The 15,733-nt window shown below is 41.9% G+C and overlaps 3 protein-coding genes and 1 long non-coding RNA gene across 4 annotated transcripts; 3 read left to right on the top strand and 1 right to left on the bottom strand.

The window, feature by feature from the left end:
* Window positions 1-142: 142 nt before the first annotated feature.
* On the bottom strand, window positions 143-1,257 carry LOC138912509 (uncharacterized). Its single transcript, XR_011418064.1, has 3 exons — window positions 873-1,257; window positions 660-811; window positions 143-582 (listed from the first exon to the last, which is right to left on the bottom strand). It is a non-coding gene; the product is annotated as an uncharacterized lncRNA (long non-coding RNA).
* A 1,904-nt stretch (window positions 1,258-3,161) lies between these two features.
* On the top strand, window positions 3,162-5,248 carry LOC108064754 (uncharacterized). Its single transcript, XM_017152437.3, has 3 exons — window positions 3,162-3,399; window positions 3,456-4,240; window positions 4,300-5,248. The coding sequence occupies exons 1-3, from the start codon at window positions 3,324-3,326 to the stop codon at window positions 4,441-4,443; spliced, it is 1,005 nt and encodes a 334-aa protein (XP_017007926.1). The 5' UTR covers window positions 3,162-3,323; the 3' UTR covers window positions 4,444-5,248.
* A 1,702-nt stretch (window positions 5,249-6,950) lies between these two features.
* Window positions 6,951-12,168, top strand: LOC108064755 (uncharacterized). The gene is made up of 3 exons (XM_017152438.3): window positions 6,951-7,227; window positions 10,006-10,185; window positions 11,530-12,168. Exons 1-3 carry the CDS (start codon window positions 7,185-7,187, stop codon window positions 11,940-11,942), a joined length of 636 nt encoding a protein of 211 aa, XP_017007927.2. The 5' UTR covers window positions 6,951-7,184; the 3' UTR covers window positions 11,943-12,168.
* Window positions 12,169-13,737: 1,569 nt separating this feature from the next.
* Window positions 13,738-14,359, top strand: LOC108064701 (uncharacterized). Its single transcript, XM_017152328.3, has 3 exons — window positions 13,738-14,021; window positions 14,083-14,232; window positions 14,313-14,359. Exons 1-3 carry the CDS (start codon window positions 13,910-13,912, stop codon window positions 14,342-14,344), a joined length of 294 nt encoding a protein of 97 aa, XP_017007817.1. The 5' UTR covers window positions 13,738-13,909; the 3' UTR covers window positions 14,345-14,359.
* Window positions 14,360-15,733: the final 1,374 nt, after the last annotated feature.

Raw genomic sequence — 15,733 nt, 5'->3', positions numbered from 1 at the left:
ATTTTTACAGTTGGAAAAATATTCTCCTAAGTAAAGTAAGTACTAAAAAAATAATCATGTAAGTACTGTTATTTCGTGTATTAAAATCAGATAATTAAAAGACTTTTTGGTCATTGATAAGAATTTCCGTTAGTTTTTTTTCAAATTATTTTTGTAGTATTTAGAAATGTTTAATAAATTCAGGACTTCCTTACAAAGCATCAAATTTAGCGATCGTCTCGAGTATCCATGGCATGAAGGGGGAAAGATTCGTGTAGTACGCAGTTTGTAATGGTCCACAGGGTCCCTTTCCATGACTAGCAATTCCGAATAAAACTTGACGAATGGTTCCAAAATAATTTTCCATCCCGATAAGTGGTCCACCGGAGTTTTCCTTGCAGGAGGTGTTTTCAGTGGTGCACAGAAAAGATTCGTGAGTGTCTACGGGACACTCTTCCGTTATCACAATATGGTTTATTAGAGTGGTTGAATCATTGAATCTATCGATTTCTTTCCACCGGATTGCATTGTAGGATTTTCCCGTGATCGAGGTAAATTCTTGGAGATCTGTGGTCAGGGGCAGACAAATAGGTCTAATGTGATCTTAAAAAAAAAAGATAGAAAGAAATTATTTTTCACCAAGAAATAAAACACATTTTTCTTATATTCAATTTACTAACCTTTAAAGACCACTTTCCTGTTTAATCTCAGCAGGGCAATATCATTTGCCAGTTGGTAGTATAAAAAGTTATTATGTGGTATTTGATGTTTTGCCAAAAATACCCAATCTTTTGCGGTCGTTAAGTTTTTCACTCCTATCCTAACTTTAAATCTGTTTAGGAAGGAGGTTAAATAAAAATATATAAAAATATTTATTAAAATATTATACTTACTCGGTGGATGAAGGGCAAAATGCCAGGCAATGAGCGGAAGTTAAAACAAAGGCTTTAACAAAAAACGAAATAATTAATTCATAAACTAAAAAAATTAATAGTAAATATCCATTCTGAGATAAGGGCTCCTCCACAGCGACAACTATCCATGTGTTTTTCTGCATAGATAAGAACCATCCAAGGTTGGGACTCCAACGAGACTTTGCCGTCATTACTAAGGTTTTCGATCGTATATCCATTTAATCTTCCGCAATCCTGCTGTCTAAGTTGGTCGTAAACTCTGTGTTCTTCGGGGCTTAAAATGTAAGAATTGCCTTGAAACGGAGATATTACGCAAAATATGAACCAAAAAAGGGTAAAAGCTACGTCCGAATGGGTCATGATCCAAGCTTATATTAAAATCGACTGAAAGCTGGTGTGCGGTTTATACACATTTATATCCAACGCTTATCGCTTCTTAGAAACACAGCCAACCATGCGATAAAAAATATTTGTTTATATTTTGCAAAAAAACAAGTAAACAAATTAAACGAAATTTTTTGTAAATTTCTTTAATTTTAACATTTGTTATTTAGATTTTGCGAATGCACTGAAAATATTCTATGAGTAGAGCCTGGACTGCAGAAAGGAAACATTATTTATTCATATTCTTCAATATTACACTGTCCAACATTTTAAATGTTATGAAATGTAACCGCAATTCTGATTTCACAGGCGGAAAGTACTCATCTAAGTTATCTAAAACCCATTTGGGTTTCTTTGGCTTAGCTCGCGTTTACCTATTATAGCGAGTTAAAATTTCAAATTTATGTAACGGCCATATCTTGTGAACCGATTGAAATTTCACTTTCAAGTCCTTCGCGATTATGCAGCTATGAACCCAAGAAACTAAATTCACAAATCACTTTTGCAAGGAAGTGGACTATGGTTTACTAAAAACATATTAAAACATAGTAAATCGTAGTAGATCGTAGTAAATCGTAGTAGATCGTAGTAGATCGTAGTATATCGTAGTAAATCGTAATAAGCCGTAGTAAATCGTACCAAACCGTAGTAAAACGTAGTAAGTCGTAGTAAACCGTAGTAAGTAGTAGTAAATCGTAGTAAGCCGTAGTAAATCGTAGTAAACCGTAGTAAATCGTAGTAAATCGTAGTAAGCCGTAGTAAATCGTAGTAAGTCGTAGTAAACCGTAGTAAATCGTAGTAAATCGTAGTAAATCGTAGTAAGCCGTAGTAAATCGTAGTAAACCGTAGTAAATCGTAGGATTGCATTGTAGGATTTTCCAGTGATCGAGGTAAATTCTTGGAGATCTGTGGTTAGGGGCAGACAAATGGGTCTAATGTGATCTGAAAAAAATTAAGTATAATTATTTTTTCACCAAGAAATAAACCACATTTTTTTATATTCAATTTACAGATTTACTAACCTTTAAAGACCACTTTTCGGTAGGGCAATATCATTTGCCAATTGATAGTATAAAAAACCGTAGTACATCGTAGTAAACCGTAGTAAGCCGTAGTAAATCGTAGTAAACCGTAGTAAACCGTATTAAATCGTAGTAAGTCGTAGTTAATCGTAGTAAGTCGTAGTAAACCGTAGTAAATCGTAGTAAATTTTAGTAAACCGTAGTAAACCGTATTAAATCGTAGTAAGTCGTAGTAAACCGTAGTAAACCGTATTAACTCGTAGTAAGTCGTAGTAAATAGTAGTAAACCGTAGTAAATCGTAGTAAATCGTAGTAAGTCGGAGTAAATCGTAGTAAGTCGTAGTAAACCGTAGTAAATCGTAGTAAATAGTAGTAAACCGTAGTAAATAGTAGTAAATGGCGAAGGACTTGAAAGAAAAGTTTAATCGGTTCACAACATACGGCCGATACAAATAAATTTGGAATTTAAAACTAGGTAAATGGTAAACATAATAGGTAAGCCAGAGAAACCCAAATGGGCTTAAGCTAACTTCGATGAGTACTTTCCGCCCATGAAATCAGGTGTGCGGTTACATTTTTCATGTTGAACTGTGTTATCAATACTAGTGTCATTTACGACGTTTTATTGTTGCCAACAAATTTAGTTGAAGACTTTACTAAACAATTAAAATATTTTAATTTATTGAACATTTTCTAAAACTTCCAATAACTCAAAAACTTTACCGCCAAAGTGTATAGTGCTTCTCAAACTGCAGCGTCAGGCGAGTGTATTCGCTAAGGCAGGAGGTTGTATTGGCTAAACCCATTACTAGCGAAGGGCGGACCGCGATATTAAGAAATCGATATAGTCAAAAGAATCGACATCGATGCATCGTTGCTTGTTTCCCATCACCAACTACATTTAGCAATAAACAAATTTTAAGGCCATTTTGCAGGAAAACAAATGCAAATGCAGGGATTCTAGCTGCACAGAGACGCGTCGGAACAGCAAGCAAACACGCAGGACGTGTGGCCGCGGGACAAGATGCTGGGCAAGTGCTGCATGGGGACGCTCTGGCCTTTGGCCATGATGGTGGCCTTTTGCGCTGCCTACAAAAACGGTGAGTAATTTTAATCCCAATCCTCTCGAGCGGAGGTTATAACCTTTGTCCCCCAGTTCGCCTCCAGGACAACATGTGCTCGGACAAGCTGTTCTACACGCTGGCCAAGCCCTTCCGCGGCGATCCCACCGTGCGGCTGGAGTTCGAGGACACCTCGGGGGCAATTGTGACCCAAATGTGGAACCTGACACTGCCCCACGGCCATGTGGCCAACAAGATCAAGTACGACTGCCAGTTCCGGGTGGTGACCAGCGAGCGGCCGCCGCGCGGCATCTACACCATCATCACGCGGCTCAAGTTCCGGCGCGATCCGGTGTCCAAGGAGTGCATCGACTACATCCAGTTCAGCAGCGGCAACCGCTCGCCCAGCGAACGCATCTGCACGGATATCTCCATTGATGGGCCCGCTGGACGGCTGATCTTCGACCAGCGCGACCGCGAGGTCAACGTGCACATCTTCATCGATCGAACGCGCCACATTCTCGGCGATCCGCTGGAGCTGCGCATGGTGCTGACCGCCCACTCCGAGTGTCAGTTTAATGGGGACTTTCTCTGCGATCCCGGCGACCAGTACTCGTGCATCTCGCGGCACTTTGTGCGCGACAACATCACCAACTGCCTGTATCCGTGCCGCGACGAGGGCACCTGCTTCCACGACGCCATCGCGCCCGAGGAGATCGACACGGCCAACGTGGCCATTTCGGCGCTCACCTCGCTCATCTTCACCATGCTGGGCGTGGGCTTCTGCGTGTGGATCTGCTGGAAGTACTGGAACTGCATAACAGTGCAGCAGCGGGCGCACGAGGCCTCCGCCGCCCGCTTCAATCAGCGGCGAGTCAGGGTGAGTTTGCTTTGTTTGAGGCCTAGAATCACAGCTAATTCCATGAACCTCCTTTCCAGTCCGATGTGCCCACCATTGAGCTGCCACCAGCGGTCCAGTACGATGATAGCGTGCTGCACGAGCACGATGCACAGCAGCAACAGCAGCCGGCCACGCCAAAGGATCTGCCGCCCAGCTACGAGTCCCTCTTCCCGGAAAGATAAAGATCCGCTCCGCTTTGTGCCAGATCAGCAAGTTGTAACTTGGTACCGCACACACTTGTTGTATTAGTCCTATTAGGTAATTGTATCTCTATCTGAACAGATCAGCATTCCATGTAAATATGTTAGGACTGATTTTATGTTTTGTGATTAGCGTTAGCGATCAAATGTTCACTCGGAACCAAATCCAAATCACAGAATACTCACAACCTAGAATTTCCACAGTTTTACTGATGTATATATTTAAGTTTTATGTTCTTCAACTATCCGTATTATTTGAGTATTTTGTAACTGTTGAGGCCGCCTTTTGGCGATGCAAGTTGTTTACTCACTGATGAAATCTCACTGGTATTATCGTACTCCATGAAATTATATCAATTATTTACCTAGGCAGCAATTATTTATAAGCAAAAAGCAAATGCGAAAGCCACACAGTACTAGTCTCTGTATTAGCTAGCGTAAATATTCCAAGGGCCGGCCAGGACCTTCTTGGCGGAGCACTCCACATAGTTGTACCTGTTTCTGTACTGCATAGTTATATGTTATGTATTTGTACGCATAGAATACCACGCGCTTGTAGATGTCTTTGTTGTGTGCTGGCTGAAAGTGTCAATTGTTCAACCCAGAGTATAATATGTAGGCACACACGCTCACGAGATTATGTACGCGAACAACAGTATTTACTCCAAACATGTAACTGCAATGTAAGTGAGAGGTCAGTAGGTCTTAAGCCAATTAACTCATATGTATACACACGCAACTCACTCAAATACGTATATTAACTGATAAATAAACCAACTAAATCTCAGCAGAGCGTGGCGAAAGTGCGGCCGGGAATCACTACATCTTTGGGGTTTCATCACATGGTGACACACATCGTGAATCAGCACGTGTCTTATCCAATAACCAGTTGGACAGGCACCTCAACTCATGGGATCAGAAATCAACAGTTGGTCACGACTAGAGGAAAGGTGCTGCTCCCACTGCGTCATCCGTGGCTAATCATTTAATTTAATTTCTGGACTGCTTAGATTTTCCTTTGTTACCAACGCTGGACTCATCGGTGGCACGTGCTGGGGTCGCCTGGTCGTTGACTCGCCACAATTGACCAAACTGGTTATGGCCCATCGTATCTGCGAGAGACAATTTGCTATCCAATCTGTGCCCCCGTTCAATGTCGGCCCAATTGTTGTCCAATTGCCTTGGAGTCGCAGTATGCGAATCAATTAGCGAATGTGCAGCCCTCTTGGCAACCGGTAGCCGCTCCATGGATATATGTCTCTATATATAACGCCCAGGTGCCAATTATAACACGCACACAAAAGAGACGATCGATCTATTCATCAAGTTCAGGGCCGATCTTAAATCACTCTGACGCTCATAGTTCGGCCTTAATTCGTGTCAAGCACCCTGATAAGAAGCTTGACCGCTGAACCATCAATCATTCCGAGTCGAAAACCTCTTGGGGATCCTAGAAATTTCACTCGATCTTCTTCTGACGCCGCAATGTTGTTAAATCGTGAAATTCGCACAGCGAATTAGCGCCTGCGAGTGGGGCGTGTAGGTGTGAGTTCACGCCCAAAAATAACCCAAATCAAAGTGGCTTCTTTGAGCCACTTTCGCAGTGGAGCTGCCTCCCCGAATATGTATTTTTAAAACAAACGGTAACTAAGGGACTTTGGAATAAGGTGTGGTTTATACTCAAGCCGATATATAAGATATACATAACGTTGAAGAGGGAACTGGTTCATATACAAAGAAAATATAGCACCAACATGGCTTATAAATTCTTTATTTTTCTTATCACTTATCTGCAAGCTGCGACATATTGTGATGGCGTTATCACATTGATAATTTAATAGCTCAAAATGATATTTGCATAAACTGCGCAGCAAGAAAGAAGTCTATTTTCGATCTGGCAAGATCAATATTTGGAACTTCCATTAAAATACAGGCAAGCATTAATAATACGAAATGTTAAATATTTTATTCATACTTCACACTTTAAGTTAAGAAAATTATTGTTCATATATAATTTTAATATCTTCCCTTCTATATTTATATGAAATGGTGATAGCATAATATTATTTTTCTGCGATTCTGTAACCACGCGGAAGTCCCCTTAAAAAATCTTTTTTGTATAATAATGACAATATGAAATATCTTTTAAACTGTATGATTCATTGTAAAATTGAGCTAATATTATGGTTTTTGGGTGCGTTTGTAAAAAACCATCGTGGCCACAGGACCAGAACCAAACCCACTTCTAATCATTCATTGGTTTGGCACCTCCACCTCCCCAGCGTATTGTTTGATGTTTTGGCCAACAATTAGATACGATGCTCTAACCAGTCCCGCCAATCGCTGGAATTACTTTCTCGCCCGGCGGAGAGCGCGTGACTCATACGCACGGGGGGCCACACAAAGACGCAGGCAACTGGCTGGAACCGAAACGAAACCACTACCAGAAAGAGCAGCTCCGGCTAAAAGTTGTGGGCAAATCGAGCGACTCGCTCAGTCTGCGACACACAGTTGAAGCTGAAAGATCGATTCGATTCGGCGGACAGACCGCTTCCAAGTTAAAGCCCCCACTCCGTCTCCAATTGCCCGGTGCAATTCTCAGTTCGCAATTCTCAATTCGCGGTGAAGTGAACGATTTATGGAAATTCATTGATTGCAATTCAAGCCGACAAGTGTGTGAATCAAAAACAAACAACAGGCCCAGTTACCTGAACATCAGCGCCATGGAATACAGCCGGATCCAGACAATGCTGCTAATTATGATAGGTGAGTCGCGTTTCTGAGACAGGCCTTCTCTGGATATATATATATTTAGCTATATGTGCAGAATGTACAGATATATATACAAGCAGGCAATAAACAAGTCTCGTAGAAGCATATGCTAATTATGTGAACGTGAACCTCCACAAACCCTAGCTGATTGGAGATAATTATACCGTGAATAAACATACCGGGTAAACTCATTGAGCAGGGAATGTTTGAATGGGTCTATGAAACCGCGTTTGCCGTAGGTAGGTATTTTTAAAGTATTGCCAATCATCTCATAGAACTAGTCGTTATAATGAAACAGGAAATATCAGTGATTAGTTGAAGCATTCTTCATAAAACCTCATAAATATCATTAGATGTTCTATTATGATTTATCGGTTGGTCAGCACACAAAGGAGACTTGATTTGATATAAAAGTGAAATCAAATAATAAAATATAAAACATAGTTTCTGATGCTTTGTTGGCACATTTTATGTTATATACCCTATATCATTAAAACCTGGGCTTCCAAAAATCCCCCCACTTACTTTTATCAGTGCAATGCAAATCCCAATAACCATAATAACCTTAGACGACTGTTTGAGGAACTTCTGGCGTCAAGACCATATCATCTTGGGCCTTCAGCCAGACATCGTAAACCAGTTAACGATGTCTTTACGATCCCGTCATCTGCTAATCCCGTTAGATAAGATCTGAGAGCCGGCGACATGTGATCGCCCCATAAATATCATCCAAGCGAATCAAAGTTAAAGCCTCTCGTTTCGGTGACATTTAGTTAAAGTGGGATGTTGGATGTTTTCGAGAGGGGGGCCTGCGATATCTCCAATTGCAATGTTCCCGCAAATTATGGAAACCGGTTAAGCTCAAGTCGCTGGCAAGCCCCAAATGCTAATGACAAATGACGCTATTAAATGGGGCGTTGTACTACTATACCACCCAACTTGGGGGTAATGGCAACTAATCACGGAAATTCCCGAAACGCGACTTCTTAAGCAGAAAGCCGCCGGTTCAAGGCAAGTGGAGTTCGTTTATCTGTAACTCCGATGTACATATATATATGAATAACTCGACCAGACAATGCCACCCATATCGCATATCGGTTTGCACAGGTGCCACCACAACACCACCAGCACCACTGGAACTGCTGACGTTGACTCCAGCACGTTTCGCCATTAGTAGCTAATTAGAATTTAATTGCTAATATTTTGTTGTGGCTGCTTGTTTTTCCACTTCCACCTTGCCTGTTTTGTTTGGCATTTCAATGGGTTTGTGCTGGTGTTTGCATGCGTTTTTTTACGGCCACCTTATCGGTATCAACTCGACACTCTATAAATAACCGAACCCACCCACGCAATTTATCCACCGCTAACTGGAAATTCTCCCCCAAGAAACCCGCACCCAACTATTTAGCTTTGGCAGTTATTTTTAGAAACCATATATCAAATGGTTTAATCTAGTGTTCTGTGCGTGCAAATGTGGAACAGGGTTACTTGTAATTACCTGCTTACATTTTCAGATAAATCTTAGGATGTCTTATCACCAGCACGGAAAATATTTGCTTTGAACCAGCAAAAAAGATTCCATTAATGGGACAGCTGTTTTCACATGATCATTTTGTTTAGATGACTCGGAATTTGCCAGAAATTAGCACAAAGATTCCATTCAACTTATTTGCCTCGGGATCGGAGTTCCCACATGACTAGTGCCCAGACGACTTCTTCAAGGAAGATAAACCCCGAGTTCTATTCATTCAAGCTGCCTATCTATTAAATATTCCACTTTTGGCTAGACAACGGGGCGTATGAATTATCTTATAATCAGTTGCGCAACTTTTCCTCTGGACTGACAATAAAAAAATGACCAGCTGTCTCTCATCGACGAGACTCGTCACAGTCCCAACCTAGGTCAACAATTTCGTGCGACCGAAATTTCATCAGATTCGTGGTGAAACGGGTCCGCAATCGAGTAATTATTGACAGACGTTGTAAAGATATTTGGTCTCGAAAAAAAGATGTTGTGCCGTGTGCCCATCTAAGAAGAACGCACCTTCGATGGTGAAATATGGCCGCCGCCAAAGAAGTGTGCAAACTCGGTTGCCAACTCATCGAAAGGTCTTTTAAATGAGATAGCGGCAAAGCAATGTTTTATTGGCGGCAGCTTAACGGGGCATTTATGGTGTTTGTGTTTTGATGGGGGAGAGTCAAAATATTTTGCAAGCCATAGATACTATAGATAGGGAAGTAATAAACGCGCATGGGCTAATACCTACCCCACTAGTCGCTGGGACTAGAGATATTCTTCATCCGTATCAGGGCTGGAGATATCCCGAAACTCAGAAACAACTCAGACACCGGGTCGTCAGTTCGGGGTCTTATCGTCAAGTGGCTTTGGTCGTAAACTTAACCGCCCGATTGGCTGAGCTCATTAAGCGATCCATTTCCATAGGGGGAACGCCCCGCTGGCAGTGACTATATTTAGATACGCTTATCAGTCGCCGATGAAGATGTTTGTCCTCATTGCTCCCACCTGAAGGAAGATCCATTCGTTCGCACGCCACAGAATGGTGAAGATAAGCTATCTGTTTCAGTGAGCTCACCACCACTCACCACTCTGTCTTGATTTCCTGATACCACATAATATCGCTAATGCCCCTCGTCCGCTCCGTTCCCTTCCCTTCCGTTCCGTTCCTTTTCGATTCGATTCGATTTAACTCGACTCGATTCGACTCGATGCGGTTTGGTTTGGTTCGGCGTGGGTACTCTATTCCCTTTCAGTAATCGTCGCCAGCTCGTGCTGCGTACACGGCCAGTCCTATCTCTTCAGTCTGGAGAACGTCCTCAACGAGTCCTCCCGCCAGCTGCCCTACAACCTAACGTCCGCCAACGGAACCACCGAGGTGGACTTGTTTCCCGACACCATCTCGAACAACACCCGCATAATTGTCTACAAAAACAGTGAGTATCTAAAAAGGGAGCTAATGTGAAAAGTGCCAAGACCAAAGACAAGTTAGCACTAAAACCCAATTTTTAAATCAGCCAGTACAAAAAGTTTTAGGATGTTAAAAAAAAAAAATATTACCAAAATCAGTGAACATTAATCTGATTAAAACTAGTCTAGCTTCTAGCTTCTTCTAGGAATGAGTAATGCCAGCATTTCCAAAAAAAAGAGATATTCTTTGGCTTTTGTCTTGACAACAGTCATTTTTATTTATTCTTAAATATAAATAGAATCATGACCGTATTTTTGGAATCTTATCTAAATGTATTAAATAATATATTGAAGTGGTTTATTTTGATAGCACATTCTAAAGATCGCAGTTTTAAATTAGATTTAAATAAACTATAAATATTTGCTGGGTCCATTGCCCCTGATAAAGTAGTAAATAATAATTAGATAAGAAATAAATGTTACTGTATTAACAGTAAAGTTGTGTTAAGGGGGATCACCCATTTTAATCCAGTTGAATGTAGTTTTGGCAGGAACTAAAGGATTTTGAAAAGGTCGAAAATGGTCATATGAAACTTTAAACTTTCTTCAAGTAGTTCTTGAGATATCATAGTCACCAGTTGAAAAAACATGGTTTCGAGAAAGACAGTTTTGAAAGTTCAAGTTCTCCGTAAAGCGCTCTGTAGGACATTGCTTTTCAGTATCTTACAAAAGTCATTGAATTTTAAAAAACTTTTGTATATTAAGGAATTTTTAATTTTTGGAAACCAAAACCAAAACTGTTTTTCGTAATTATCTTTTATCATTTTAAAGAAATATTTTAAAAATTCGACCTATTTGTTTTCTCCCTCTACAAAGTAATGTAAAAATTGCTAGGAAAGCTCAAAAGAACTTCGAACAGCTATTAGATCAATTCAGTTTCGTAACCCTTGTGGCCCTCGCCCACTGGTAATATCTCAATTTTACCGGACCCTTGAAACCGCCAATCAACAACTATTCCCGTCTAATTGCCGGTGCCCACAACTGGGGTTAGCCCCTATCAATAGGCCATTTTAGCCATTAGCGTAGTTCGATGACGCGACAGTAATGCGAATCGAGCAGTTTCGTCATAAAGTTTATGGCGCAGACCCACAATTCGTGACTAGAAGCACAAACACGGTGTGTGATAATCTGATGTGCGGGGCAATACACTTTTGCACTGGGATGAAGGAATTGTTGATGAAATTCTATGCCTTCTTGGGGGTTCTATCGAGAGTCTGGCTTCTAGATTCTAATTAATACATAACGTGGTCTCTGTCTATGACTAGGGTCTGGAGAATGATCATATACTAATTAATACTAAATTCTTTCAGCTGTCGTCGAGTCGCCCAACGAACTATCCCAGACAGCGATGGATGTGATCACGATTGTGTGGTATGTGGCCACCTTTCTGGCCCTGGCCGCCTTCTTCATGCTGATGGCCTGTTCGGATCGCCGGTGCCGTGACATGAGACGTCGTCCCGCCGGAGGACAGTCCACGGAGGGTCTGAGGGCACCGCCCACGCCCTCGCCATCCTACAGTGAATTCGCACCGCCCAGCTACGATACGGTGATCAAGATGCAGCATGCGGCCAAGACGAGTGTGTTTGTGATACCGTTCAGTAACAAGGCCGGCGAACTGGGTGCTCCAACCTCACCGCCTCCGCCTCTGCCACCCCCGGCCAGTCCACCAGCAATCACCTGCGACGTGATCATCGTCAATGAACTGCAAAAGTCGGCCGACTGAACCGATAAGCAGGTGGTGGATCCCTGGATTCAGCCTTCTTAACACCCGACTCTGTGATATTTGCTGTTTATGGCAATGGGCCAAGTATTAGATGTCGTAAGAATCCCCACAAAAAAGACTGACAATGAAAGATATCTGTATGTGCATATGCATTCAAATGCCAGTTCAACTGAAACTAGATGAATAAGTAATTAACTGTAATAAATCATAACTTTATCGAAGATGATTCACCCAACGGGATGTTTACTTTTCTAAGAACCCGGCTTTCAAACTAATCGGGGGCTTGTGGGGGATATTCCCCAAGTTTGGTGGGAAATTCTTGGCAACTCGGTGGGGAAAGCTTTAAATAAGTATTCCCAAGACAAAAACCATTTGATGGCAGCTTTTTGGGGCGAAAGCTCGGTGGGGAAACTTGAATTTAAAACTGATAAGCCGGGAGTTCAGGGGAATTTTTCTGTTGTGGGGCTCCCACTCGATGCGAACGGATTGACAAGTCCCGAAAGTGAACCCTTTAATCATTATCTGGAGATCTGGAGGTGAAGTGCATGTTGTGTGTGCTTACCCCCAAAAAAGAAAAAAAAATACGTTTGTTTGACCACATCTCTGGGCTAAAAAAGGGGGTAAGTTAAACAAACATAAATAAAGTACGTACTTCCCTTGTCCATTGCCATTTAGTTTCTCAGGGTCAGGCACTTGGTTCATTCATCGATCGGTTCTAGTGAATTTCGATCTCTTTCCAGCCGCAATTGTTTAGATCGGTCGAAGGTAACATCTGGCCCAAAACAGAATTGTTGTTTCTGGGGCACAGCCTGCGGCACACACCGCTGCGTATGCGTAATATTTTAATTTTTGTTTATTTTGCACACACATATTTCACACGAATTGTTTTCGAAAATTACACAAACACTGGCGATAAGAATTCAATTCGGTGGGCGCAAGGGGAGGCTGGCGATATGTGTGTGCCAAACCAGATCGGATTGCAGTAAAATCACGTTACGCCCCGCTCAATGCGGTTCTTGTTCTTCCGTCCCTCCGATGAGAGGAGTTGATTGCCGCTGGTCGCCCGAGTTGACCGCTTGATTGTGGGTCCATTCATTGGGCGATCTTCAGTGCACCGAAAGAATTTTCTAAATATTAATCATGTTTTATGAAGCTTTTATTTTCAATCAAATTTTTCTGAAAAAAATTTTATTATTAAAATCCTTATCAGATATTGCATTCTTTACTAATTTAAGTATTTAATATTTATTTAAATATTTTTTCATTTTTTGTGTCCCAAAAATTTTGAAGTCATTTTAGGTTCAGCTGAAACCAGAGTTTATTTATCTACACTGCTTTTTCTCTGATCAATTCTAAATTACATTATTCCTTCTCCATGGTCTCAAAATACAAAATCAGTATTAATTTTTTTTACTGTGTAGAAAGGCGAATGTGAATATTAATCATTGATCCTTAATCATAATTTTGCAAAATTATCTCATTTTCTCTGTGTGTAGTGAAGAGCGTTGCTGATTGAGGCGGATGACGCCGATTGGAGTTGGCCAATTTTCTAAACTCTCTCACGGTCTTCAATTGAACCGCACTTCCTCGACTTCCTCCCGTCGCCCCGTCTCTTTCACCGCCCGATCTTCCTCTTCTTCCGTCTCTTTCTCTTTCTGTTTCTCCTGCTGCTTTCAGCTGCTGGGTTAGTTGTGCAAAATCGCTCGCTATTTCTCCCTCTTCTCGCGCTGTTGCTCTCCCTCTCTCTATCAGCAGTGTGTATTTTTTCGTTGAAAAGTCTCTGTAGCTTAATTAGCTGGGATCAGTCCAACGCAAACCGTGCCACCGAGTGGAAGTAAATTACTACTATCAGAGTGAAGAGTGTATTGAAACCCTAGCAAAATATCAATTCGATCCGAGTCGAATCGAATCGATTTTTAAGCAAACATATCACGTATACGCCCGGTAACACAGCCGAATATCGAGAAATGTCGCCGAGGAAGAGCTTGTTGGGCTGCCTGCTGGTCAGCGCCATCCTAGTGCTGCACCAGGCTCAGGCCAATGTCGAGACAAACGAAGTGGATACCCCCGAACATTACAGTAAGTGTCTGCTGGTCAGCCTGCTAAATATGGAACTACTATAAACCTATATAAATCGCAGTGCTGCAGGGCGTGCGTGTATATCCCAACGATCGTCAGTGCGTTCTGGTCGGAGGACTGTGTGTGAAAACGGAGGACTGCCTGGAACCCACCACGAACAAGGGATTGTGTCCCACGAGTCAAGGACAGGGCGTGGAGTGCTGCTACGAACGTGAGTAGATTGCTGGCTCTCTGCTGTGTGTACCATCCTGCTTAAAATCCCAAACATCGAACACTCAAAAAACCCATCAGTCCGATCCCCTCCGCCCGCTATGCACCCATAAAAATCAAATCCTAGTCTATCGCCCACTAACCCAAACAATCCCGATTCAAACAAGCGCCATGTTGCGATCGTAACTCAAAAAACATCGAAATCTAAGCGCGCGTGAGTATATGGATTAAGATAACTTTCCATGCGGCTGCCGGTTTTAGTATAGTTAATTATCGGAGCTCCATGAGCTGGTGCGACCAGCAGGAATGACGGAGTGTGCTTTGCTGATTGGACTGTATACCATACAAAAATATGCTTAAAGTGGAAGACGCTTTTTGCAAACCTCGATCTGTGTGCTTTCTTGGCTTTGGCAAAATCAACGACCTCAGGCGGCTTTGAAGTGTAAGAACAGACTTTGCTGGACGCCGAAGGGACAAATAAGCGTGGACAGCAGCGTTTTATAAGCATGCAAGATAATATCAGACGCCTGGTTTGAATAACACCTAAAAAAACCATTGAAAATTGGAGTTGTGGATGTGGAGTTTGTGGAAGCTTATGATGATGATGATGAGCTATAATGTGTACTCAGAAAATTAAGTTTTGGGCTGAACAGTGAGACGCAGGATAAGCCTTGCTATGTTATTTCTGTCTTACGCGCTCTATGAGCATCAACGTGTTATAGATAACGTATCTATCAATATAATGAGATGTACCGCGCCTTTCTTTGATTATATACATGCATATTCTCAAAAACAAAGTGAGCTGGCTTTGGTACTTCTATGGAAAATATGATCGCGTGTAGCTCCCTTCAGAAGCGATCTCTGCCATCTGCTCTGTTTCATCGATAGGATTTGTGTAGTATATTCAAATGCGACGGATAACGCCGATGCAAATCCCCGCGCTTATCAAATATGGAATTGAAATGTGTTTAAACGCGATTGTGAAACCATGTAAAAGGAAAGCCAGGAAATCAAGAGGAATGGAAGAATGGCGGATTACGAAGCGTTGGGTGGATCTCTGAGCTGAATCTGGTGAAACAACAGCTTATCGCTCTCTCCCAAGATTCAATGTCAAGTTCAGATCCCAAAAATGAATTCGTTCTTTGGAACGATTCTAAAATGTTGAGAACATTTTCCGAAACAGTGCTAAACCAAAATAAACGACCTTGCCGCAACGGATCGCAAAGATATATCTTCCACGTCCATTTGCCGCGCATGCCTTGTTTTTGTGTACTCCCCGATATTCGGATATTTGTTTGTATCTTTCGGTTATGCATGATTTCATTGCTAATGTTTGGACGCCTCTTCCATTCAGATATTTATAGTTATTTATAGTCGGGCGGTCGGTCGCTCGACGGGGTCACATCAGTTTAGTTCGATTTGATTTGGCCAGCGCTCTTGAGTTGAATGAATTCGTATGCAGGGCGGCATTGAGGCGCCAACATGTGCTATAAGTAGGATGT

Source organism: Drosophila takahashii, chromosome 2R (assembly GCF_030179915.1).
Source record: "Drosophila takahashii strain IR98-3 E-12201 chromosome 2R, DtakHiC1v2, whole genome shotgun sequence".
NCBI lineage: Eukaryota > Metazoa > Arthropoda > Insecta > Diptera > Drosophilidae > Drosophila > Drosophila takahashii.
Note: the sequence above shows the minus strand (reverse complement) of the source record. Positions and strands in the feature narration are given on the sequence as shown.

What these genes read in the sequence shown, in the direction of transcription:
- LOC108064701 (XM_017152328.3), top strand. Translation starts at nt 13,910, where the DNA reads ATGTCGCCGAGGAAGAGCTTGTTGGGCTGCCTGCTGGTCAGCGCCATC. An exon ending in GGATACCCCCGAACATTACA is followed by an intron (nt 14,022 to 14,082) that starts GTAAGTGTCTGC and finishes TATAAATCGCAG; the next exon opens with TGCTGCAGGGCGTGCGTGTA. An exon ending in CGTGGAGTGCTGCTACGAAC is followed by an intron (nt 14,233 to 14,312) that starts GTGAGTAGATTG and finishes AAAACCCATCAG; the next exon opens with TCCGATCCCCTCCGCCCGCT.
- LOC108064754 (XM_017152437.3), top strand. Translation starts at nt 3,324, where the DNA reads ATGCTGGGCAAGTGCTGCATGGGGACGCTCTGGCCTTTGGCCATGATG. An exon ending in TTGCGCTGCCTACAAAAACG is followed by an intron (nt 3,400 to 3,455) that starts GTGAGTAATTTT and finishes TTTGTCCCCCAG; the next exon opens with TTCGCCTCCAGGACAACATG. An exon ending in TCAATCAGCGGCGAGTCAGG is followed by an intron (nt 4,241 to 4,299) that starts GTGAGTTTGCTT and finishes CCTCCTTTCCAG; the next exon opens with TCCGATGTGCCCACCATTGA.
- LOC108064755 (XM_017152438.3), top strand. Translation starts at nt 7,185, where the DNA reads ATGGAATACAGCCGGATCCAGACAATGCTGCTAATTATGATAG. An exon ending in AATGCTGCTAATTATGATAG is followed by an intron (nt 7,228 to 10,005) that starts GTGAGTCGCGTT and finishes ATTCCCTTTCAG; the next exon opens with TAATCGTCGCCAGCTCGTGC. An exon ending in CATAATTGTCTACAAAAACA is followed by an intron (nt 10,186 to 11,529) that starts GTGAGTATCTAA and finishes AAATTCTTTCAG; the next exon opens with CTGTCGTCGAGTCGCCCAAC.